The sequence below is a fragment of the Corella eumyota genome, chromosome 6 (assembly GCF_963082875.1).
Source record: "Corella eumyota chromosome 6, kaCorEumy4.1, whole genome shotgun sequence".
Taxonomy (NCBI): Eukaryota; Metazoa; Chordata; class Ascidiacea; order Phlebobranchia; family Corellidae; genus Corella; species Corella eumyota.
In genome coordinates, this window is record NC_137495.1 from 1,406,862 (window position 1) to 1,417,555 (window position 10,694).

General features: G+C 34.9%; 1 protein-coding gene across 1 annotated transcript; it reads left to right on the forward strand.

The window, feature by feature from the left end:
• Positions 1-1,615: 1,615 nt before the first annotated feature.
• Positions 1,616-6,448, forward strand: LOC145754821 (thrombospondin-3a-like). Its single transcript, XM_082570955.1, has 11 exons — positions 1,616-1,742; positions 2,110-2,282; positions 2,940-3,083; positions 3,407-3,530; positions 3,692-3,810; positions 4,109-4,231; positions 4,294-4,455; positions 4,538-4,730; positions 5,470-5,666; positions 5,885-6,057; positions 6,301-6,448. The coding sequence occupies exons 1-11, from the start codon at positions 1,739-1,741 to the stop codon at positions 6,446-6,448; spliced, it is 1,560 nt and encodes a 519-aa protein (XP_082427081.1). The 5' UTR covers positions 1,616-1,738.
• The last annotated feature ends 4,246 nt before the right edge of the window (positions 6,449-10,694 follow it).

The following is a 10,694-nucleotide window of genomic DNA, read 5'->3' on the forward strand; positions in this document are numbered from 1 at the left end:
TCATAATCTATATTTTGTGATGTCATAATCTATATACAATAATAAATTTTGAATTGTGTTTTGTGACGTCATTGAAACATTTTAATGTTTTTGACGTTGTGACGTCATTTCAGTGTGCTCATCTTCTAGAAAATGTGACGTTATTTATTCACTAGGATTGGGGTGAATGATGACTAAGTTTTCTTGTATGGTGGAATAGATATGTCTTTCTGATGGTAACGGCACCAAATAATCTGGTTCTTGGTTTGGATTTAAGTAATGTGGTTCTTGGTGTATATGGTGTGGTTCTGCTCGATTCGGAGGTTGAACCACCATCTCTGCTGTTTGGTTATTTGTATTTTTTTTTTGCCAAAGTTTAACCGCTAGAAAGAGCAAGAGAGCAAGGATAACAACCACACTAAACACCCCGAATCCTAAAGCAAGGTAGTTGAAGTTTGGGGCTTGTACAAAGTTGTCTGTTGATGAAGTTGTTGCTTGAGGAGCCGTATGAGTGATAACGTCAGCTGTAGAAGACGGTAAAGTGGTTTCGTATACATTTGTCGATATTTCAAAGTTTCTGGTAATGTTGGTTGTAGGCTTTGTGGATACAGCAGATGGTTTAAAACACAAAGATGGCATTGGGGTTGTACTGGAAAAGCGATAAAGACCTTGGTCAGAGCCGGATGGTATATATATGGATAAAACTTGGTTCTGACCATTTCTGTTTCTTTTTCCTTTTATGAATTTCTTGTACCACGTATAGTTATAAGGTTCATCACTCCATTGAAATGTCGCACCATAGTCAGAACTTATTAGTCCAATTCGGTAGTAATTATCATAACAACTATCAACATATTTAGGAGCATTTTCAATAATGCTTTCATATACCTCTTCGCTCGGTATATTTGCTAATTGCGACGCTCGACTTTTACAAAATTCTTTTGCTTCAGTATATGAGGTTGGAGATTTATGGTAAATATATTCACCAAAATCTGTATTTTGATAAGTAATACACTGTTTAGTGTCACTGTCCATGTTCGTCTATTTATTCTGCGCTGTTTCTACTTGCCTGGCTTAGTTATACTGATTTAAATAGAAAAATCAGCAAACTTTTGAGTTAATAAGGAAATGCGTAAAAATATTAAAGAATAGGCTTGAGACAAGAATGGATATGATAACTAAAAGTGTTGGTGACTAATTTTATTGCAGAGTCAAATTTTTCCTTGTCAGTTTTTTTGGTAATGTATTGTATTAACCGGTGACTTAATAAAAGTAATAATAGATTTGGAAACAAACGCCAAACAAAGAAACTATTTTTAAAAACGCTAAATTTTATTATAAAAACTTAACCGGTAGCATTATCACATTTTGTGAACCACTGGACTCTGGTTGAAAGTCCAAATTATGTCAAGAAAAATTATGTGTATAAAAATAGTTAGACAATTTTACATATACCATATAAGAATGTTATATGTTTATAAAACTTGATTATTCATACTTCTTGTTCATGTGTATATCATAACGTCATTGAAACTATTGTCATTGTTTTATGACGTAACTATTGTCATTGTTTTGTGCCGTCATCATATACGGTGCCTTTGAATTTTAGGGAATTTTAAATTCTTGAAAATAAAACTTTAATGTTATTTAAATTTATTTTTTATATATATATTAGGGTTCTTTTGCTTGTGGAGATTGTAAGGAGGGTTATGAGGGTAATCAGAAGACTGGGTGCAAAGAAATCCAACCTTGCTTTCATATGGGTAAATATAAGTTAAAATAAACAAAAAAAAACGAATTAGTAGTTCAAATATACAATACATTTTGTATACTAGTGCTTTTAAAAAGTGCTGATCAAAAAACCTGGGTTCAATCTCCACTGCTCTCGTGCTGTAGCGCCCTTAACTAAGGTGCTATAAACGGTATAAACTCCTGCTAAGCCAACACTTAATCAGCAGCGTTATTAACAGGCAATTATAATCTATATAATATCCCAAACTGCCCCAAGCAACTTGAGACTTAATTGGGGTAACTTATGTTACTTTACGTTTAGGCAGCAAAGTCGGGCTTTCAGACATATATGTATATTTTGGTCAGATTTTTTTAATAATTAACATTTTTTTATCCAAGGAATAAACCCTTGTGACTTGCACGCAAAGTGCCTGGTGATCAACAAGAACAAGGATTTTGACTGCATTTGTGACCACGGCCACGCCGGGAATGGTTTTATGTGTGGCAATGACACGGACCAAGATAGTTATCCTGATGTTGACCTACCATGCCACGAAAAGACTTGTAAAAAGGTAAATTTATATAAGATTTTATAGTATTACTTAATTCAGGCAAACACTCTGTTACCAACTTAACAACGGCAGCGTAGTGTAGTAGTCAGAACACTTTTTACACTACATTAGGTCCTAGGTTCGATCCCCAGTGATATCATGCTGTGGTGGCCTTGAGTAGAGCGCTGTATACGGTATAAACTATTGCTAAACCAATACTTAAACAGCGGGCCAATTATCAAGCAATTATAATCTATATAAAATCCCAAACTGCTAAAGGCAACTCGAGCCTTGGTCGGAGTAACTGATGTTACTCTATGTTTAGGTTGCGCATTGGACCTTCCCATATTGATAGAAAAGATATGTACAAAAAAACGCGAACAATACGCTATTAACTATTTTATGTGTAAACTGGCATAAAACTGAATATTGTTAACATTAGCATGACTAAAATCCGAACCCTTCTGACCCGTAATTCGATGCCATTTTCACCTTTTGACCATATCACCTTAGGTGAAAGGTTCTATATTTTATCGGGTAGAGTGTGTTGTTGTGACATGTTTAAGCTATTTGTAAACACCAGACTTAAGGGGAAATAGTGTGGCATTAGTGCGGCTCGAACCCGAAAACTTTGCGATTATTTAAACCATACATAATTTAACCTGTTGTCTATATTAGGATAATTGCCCTCTGGTGCCCAACAGCGGTCAGGAAGACTCGGATAACGACGGAGTGGGCGATCAGTGCGACGGAGACGCGGATGGAGACGGAGTGCCGAACAATGAGGATAACTGCGTCCTAATCTCGAATCCTGATCAACAGGTAAGCTTTAATGACGTCATAATCTCTTTCTGGGATCTTGTGTTCTGAATATTATAGAATATAATTGCCTGATAATCATGCTGCTGACTAAGTGTTGGCTCAGCAGAAGTTTATACCGTTTATAGCGCCTTACTTAAGAGTGCTACAGCATGTGAGCAGTGGGGATTGAACCAAGGATCTTATTCAGTAAATCCAAGAGTTCTGGCCACTACACGTTTTGAAGATTATTATATAAAAATAGACCAAAGATTAGACTGCAGTGTTAGCCTCCTTACATCAAAGTAAGGTGACTTAATCATTTAACTTACTTATTTGATCATCAGAACTCGGACATTGATAGTTTTGGTGATGCTTGTGATAATTGCCCGAACGCCAACAACCCGAAACAACTCGACACCGACAAAAACGGGGAAGGAGACAAATGCGACAACGACATCGACGGTGATGGTGAGTTACGTCATCAATGTATAACGTCATGTGATCTTGAATATTAAGTTTTCTTCTGTAGTAATGCTTCAACGTAATAAGTAACTAAGAGCATTATGACATCTTCACTGTTGCTTATAAAAATATTTATTTGTGACGTAATTATTCATTTTGTGACGTAGGTTTGTCGAATCACGCGGACAACTGTCCTTGTATTCCAAACTACACCCAGGAAGACAACGATCGAGATGGAGTCGGTGAAGCATGTGATAATTGTCCATCCGTGTCCAATATTTTACAAGTACTTATATTTATTTATGTATAACCTAAATATAAATTAACATTAGTTACCCTGACCCAGTCTCTAAGATGCTGATTAAGTGTTGGCTCAACAAAAGTTCATTTCGTTTATAACGCCTTACATAACGAAACTACAGCTTAAGAGCAGTGGAAATAAAACCCAGGACCTTATGTAGCACAACATGTCCCCAAATTATTTTTTTAACAATGCAAAAGTTATTTTAACAAGTCACTTAAATTTGAAAAAAACCTAACAATATGTAGACTATATAATTTAATATAACATTATTGTGACACAGACTGACGTGGACAATGACCTTGTTGGTGACGTATGTGATGATGACGCAGACACAGACGGCGATGGACATCAGAACAACATCGATAACTGTCCCTACGTCATCAATAGTGCTCAACTCGACACAGTAAGTAAATTAAAGTAAATCAAAGTTGAGGATAAACATTAAATAATATACCCGGTTACCAGGATAATGACGGGTTAGGAGACGCATGTGATGAAGATGACGACAACGACGGCATTCCTGATTACGGAATAATTATAACTCCCGATAACTGCCGATTAATTTACAACCCGTCTCAAGTTGACTCTGATGAAGATGGAGTAGGGGATGCCTGTGAGAACGACAAAGTAAAAAAAGTTTTAATTTAATTTAGGGTTAGTTTTTTTGTTCTTGAAAACATTAAAATTAAAAAAAATTATCCTTCCACAGGATGGCGATCTTGTGCACGACTGGCGTGATTCTTGTCCTGAAAACGCGGAGGTGACGTCAACCGACTTCCGCACTTACCAGAGCGTGACCCTTGACCCTCAGGGTGACTCTCAAATTGACCCCAACTGGGTAGTGTTGAACCGAGGAAGGGAAATTGTGCAAACGCAGAATAGTGATCCGGGGTTGGCAATTGGTAAGTTTAAAACTATTTTAATACACGACTTATTGTTCACCAGTGTAATGACGTAATAATTTTAATTATATATTATCAAATTTGGTTTTAAAACGGTTCAAAAGGGGTGAAAGGGCTGAAGTCGATCTACGTATACACTATGTGCTTCTAACTTTTAAAAAATTAATTAAAGGTAGCTTGCAACACTAACTTCTTATATTTAGCTAATTTTGAATAGAAAGTAAACTGTTTTTCTATTTTTTGACATATTTTTATTCATTTGTAATATTAGTAAGCACGTAGCGAAAAGTTCAGGGTATCTAGCACCCTCAAACACTAGTTGTTCTTAGCTTATTTGATAAAAAATTGATTGCTTATCTATTTTTTCGTTTTTATATATTTATATTAATAGTAACACTAATATTGTAACGATTTTGCCTGATATTCCTTTGTAGAGTAAGCCGTATTTATATTTCTAGTCTATTGCTGCGTAAAATTACAAACAACCGTCCACAAACTCGTAACACGAATACTATCTCAATACATTACAATTAAACGGTTAAACCAACAAGTCACGTGATACAGAACACGTGATAATGATAAGGCGTACAGACGAGACTCCAGGTGCAAACACGTGACAAAGAATAGATAAGACTTAAAGAGTAAACAAGAAAATAGCGTATTTGTTACAATATAAAGCAAATATGCCTTAATAATTGACAAGTAATAACGTCTATAAATTCTAATTTTTCACGTTAAGGTTACGACTCATTTGACGGGGTTGATTTCAGCGGAACTTTCTTTGTTAATACCGAAGCTGATGATGATTATGCTGGGTTCATATTTAGTTACCAGAACAGCGCCAAGTTCTACCTTGTTACTTGGAAACAAATGGGACAAACCTATTGGAAGTCGACGCCGTTTAGAGCAGTGGCAAAAGCAGGGTTACAACTTAAGGTGCGCTTATATCTTGCTATAAAGTAGATCAATTATACTGTGGTATATATATGCAGAATAATCACTAAAAGTACTTTCACTTCACATTCGTATTGCGTTTAATTTTATCATTCCGCTACAGATGTATTTTTGGCTTTTATTTATTCTATAATGTAGACATTTAAAAGCCTATTCTAAACATTACAACCCTTTTTAAAATCTTCCAATTTGTCCACTAGGTGGTTGACTCCGAGCTAGGTCCGGGAGAACGTATGAGGAATTCATTATGGCATTCCCACGACACCAATGGTGAAGTTAGAGTGTTGTGGAGTGACCCATTACAGCAAGGTTGGAAGGATAAAACCTCGTATAGATGGGAGTTACAACACAGACCAAGGGTTGGATATATAAGGTCGGTATTTTGCATACATATAGCTAACAACAAAGCTTTGCTATAGGCTATAGTTTAAGACCTTACTAACGAGGTTATTGGTAAAAGTTTACTTTTTTGGTACTTCGTTATCTAGCAAGTTAGCCACTGTTTTGCAGTAATGTTACTTGAAATATAGAAGCTACATGTATAGATTGTTACACGATTTACTAACTTACATTTAATTGTTATAGATAATTTATAAAATAATATTTCCTTGTGTAGATTGAAGTTTTTTGACCAAAGCACCTTATTGGCTGATACTGGGGTTATATTAGATAACTCGATCAGAGGTGGAAGATTAGGAGTTTTTTGTTTTAGTCAAGAAAATGTAATTTGGTCGAACCTTAAGTATAACTGTAATGGTAAGTAACTGAGCATTTTTTTGTATGTATTTTTATCCTAGATGCGGCAAGGTCAATTGCGCGACCTAAACATAGAGTAACATCAGTTACTCCAACCCAGTCTTCAGTTGCCTTTTGCAGTTTGGGATATTATTGATTATTATTGCTTAATAAATATAAGCTGTTGATTAAGTGCTGGCTTACCGTTTATAGTGCCCTACTTAAAGGCGCTACAGAATAAGATCACTGGGGTCGAAACAAAGACCTCATGTAGTGTAGGAAGTGTTCTGACCACTACACCACGCTGGCAGATTTAAGTTTTAATTTATTCACTTAAACAGTTGTAAAACTTTTGGCAGTTGTAAAAACTTTTAGAACACACTTAAATAAACTTTTTCTGGCAGCGTGGTGTAGTGGTAAAAACACTTGTTACACCAGACATGAGGTCGTGGGTTCAATCCCCACTGATCACATGCTGTAGCGCCCTTGAGTAAGGCGCTATAAACGGTATGAACTCCTGCTGAGCCAGCACATAATCAGCAGCATAATTATTGGGCAATTATAATCTATAATATCCCAAACTGCCACAGGCAACTCGAGAATGGGTCGGAATGATATTACTCTATGTTTTAGTCGCTGATGTTACTCTATGTTTAAGTCGCTGATGTTACTCTATGTTTAAGTCGCGCATTCGACTTTTCCGCATCGAGGATAAAGATATATACAAAAAAAAACTTGGTATAATAATGACTTTGGGCCTGTTTAGTTAAACTTGTTTACTTTATGTTTTAGATACTTTGCCAAATGGTGTATCTGACGAAGGGTATTCATATAGTGGCCAAAACTATAATATCTCTTAAAATATATCAAGTGCTAATGAATGGTTGCGATTTTATACGATTTTTTTTAAAAAGTTAAAATGAAAAAAAAATATAAATAGTTCGTAAGAATGCCAGACACTTCGGCCCCCGGACACCTCGGCCAAGACACTTCGGCCCGAATTACAGCGAAAATTTTATTTTTGCGTATTTATATACAGTTGTTTATACAGTATTTAAGCATTAAATTAATAAAAAAACTAAAAAAAATTAATATTCTAACTATTTTACCTATTGTACTTTTTTGTAAATTTCATTTTGAATATCGGGAAAATATGGTCTTGCGTTAAAGCTATACGCGGGCTTAACGCTGCAGACTCCCCGCAGTTTAGTCTTTAATCCTTTTACAAAAAGTTTTTGAAACATAAATCTTAAAAAAAAAAAATTATTTTAAAAACTAACATATTGTAACAATCGAGTCTGATTGTCTTTCGTTAGAAAAGCCGTGTTATAATTTAGAGTTTATTATAGCGAAAAGATACACATACAAACGTTCACAAACTCGTAACACAAATACTGATTACAAATACATCCGAAACAGTTAAACTAATACTTCACGTGATAAAGATAAGGGGTAACAGATCGGCAATACGTGTAAACACGTGACTTGAGGAATAGATAAGTCTTTGGCGTAAACAACAAGATGGCGGATTTGTTACATTCCTCCCTTCCCAATGAAAGCAGGAAATATACAACAAAAATAAGAAACGAATTCACCATGTAACTAACAGAATTTATGGAACCTTACCCTGCCAACGACCATAGGTTTGTTTAGCCACCTTGGTTTTTTTATGCGATAGATATTGAGTTTTTGCGTAATTACGAAAACTGCGCAAATGTCTTTTTGTAAATTTTCACCCGAACTTTTGTTACGAAGCCAGGCCGTCTCTCCGGGAACAAAACATCGCGATTCTTTACTTTTATCTATTTTTCTTTCCTTGCCCTCCGCACACTACCTTTTGTATTTAATCACATCAGCTTTTAATGATGTCCAATAAAAACGTCGTCGTAATCTCTTAAGCGTCGACATAACCCCCATTATGGCCTTCATGCGCCTTCATGCGCCTTCTTTAAAATCCCTGCCTGCAGCGACGCTTCTTATAAAAAAATCCCTGCCTGCAGCAACCATTTGCAAGTGGAGTATTGACCCCGATACCGACCCCTATTTGCGAAATAGAACATCATCTTTGATCACCAATAAAGATAGCTGGCCATCAAATTTTGTGGGAACTATATTATGAGTTGGCTTAGAACGAAGGCAAATTGTTACATTTACTATATTAAGGTCTTCTAAACGGGCCTGGGCAATTTCCTCTTCAATAGTATCATCGTCATTTGATATTGATATTGAACGAATAGGTCTATAAAAAGTTTCTTTTTCCTGAACTAGTTTCTTTTTGGTAGTAATCGCGTTTGATTGTTGGATTGTGTTCATTTCTGTACAAGAAAAGGGTTTTGTCGGAAGGGGAATAAGATCAAACGCACACGGTAAATTAGAATGGCTTGATTTTAAAACGTAGTCTATGGAGCTGGTACACGATATTGAGTTAGGGCTTAAATCCACTCGAAACAGCTGTTCGCAAATTCGTCCAGTTTCCAGGGCACTTTCGATAGTAGATGGTAAATGGTGATGAATTGCGGAGTGCAATTCTTGATCGTGTTTTATGGCATTCATGAAACAATTCTTCTGTAATTTTTTTAGTTCTTTTGTGCTTTAATCGGTATAAATCGGACATTGCCGAACCATGTTGGCAATGTCGGTTGAAAGTGAATCTAAGGATTTGTTTATTCTTCTTTTTCGGCTATGTAGCTCGTTCAATAAATTTAACTTTGGGGAAGAAAAACGTTTACGCTGTTTATCTTTTAAAACTGCTACTGATGTACGGTCACTTCCAGATAAGTTGGTGACGATACTGGCAGTCTTACCATACAAACTTAACGCTAGTTTATAGCCGCTTTCCCGTGAATCCCAACCAACGGCCTTTGATAGAAGGTCAAATTTTATTAAATATTCTTCGACGTCGGTTTTGCCGGTATATTTTTCCAAATCTTGATTAGATGTTAATAGAGCTCTGTTGATTGGCCAAACTTCATATGTTTTATTTCTTCTTTTAGAGAGGTTAGTTTTTTTTAATTTCTTGTAGTTTTTGTCCAACAGCGCGTTTAATTTTCATCGACAACTTGGTTGTAAGATAATGGTCCATTTTGTATAAATTAATATTTTTATTTTTGACAAGTGTAAAACACACGATTGTAATTTCTTGCAGCAATACTTCTATAAAATTCTTCACGACTTCAAAAGACCAGGACCTCCAATGTAATGATCGAGTCTGCTATCTTTCGTAAAAAAAGCCGTAATATAGTTTATTATTACGGAAAGATACACATACAACCGTTCACAATCTCGCATCACGAATACTATTTATAAATACATTTAAAACAGTTAAACTAATACATCACGTGATTAAAAACACGTGATAGAGATAAAGGGTAACAGATCGTAAATAGGTGTAAACACGTGATTTGAGGAATGGATAAGACTTTGGCATAAACAACAAGATGGCGGATTCGTTTGGACAATCGATGGTTTTTGAGTTTTTATTAAAGGTTTTATTTAAACAGTTTAATAATGTAATAAAATCAAATAACAAACTGTTGTTCACATACATTTAAGTTCTATCTTACATCCAATTAAAACAGATTTAGAAAAATATTACATTTTCAAATGAATTTCTTATTAATATAATCACATACATAAAACAAAAATACCTTTTGTGTTGTTTCCAATCATCTTAAACATCGGTAAATATCCACAATTTTCATATTGTGATGTCACAATAACGTCATAATTCCCAGATCTTTAATCAGCTGTAGCTTTAAAATATTTAATTTACTATATAAGCTAAAAAAAGTTTATTTTAATACATTAACTTTGTCGAATAGTTCAACTAAATATCCTCAAAAAGGTGTAAAAAAACAATAAACTTTAGTTTTTAATTAAATTTCTAAACAAAATTATAATTTTAGCTAAGAAACTATTAGACAGCAAATATTTAGTGACAATGATTGCCTATGTCTTATAAATTTATGAAGATGAAATCCAGACAGCTTTACTTACAAATATTAATAGTTTAAAGTTAAGACGCTAAAAGCCTCTACGCTTACTTACAAGACTGCTGCTTATATAGGTCGCCTGGAAATGAGGGAATGGAAATTGAAGGAGCGGAAAATAAAGGAACTGGAAAATGAAGGAACCGGAAAATGAAGGAATCCTTCAATTTCCGGTTCCTTTAATTTCAGTTCCTTTATTTTTTGTTTTTTTAATTTTCCGTTCCTCCAATATCCGTTCCTTCATTTTTTATTTGCTCAAATTCCGCGTATCCGCTTATATAAGTAG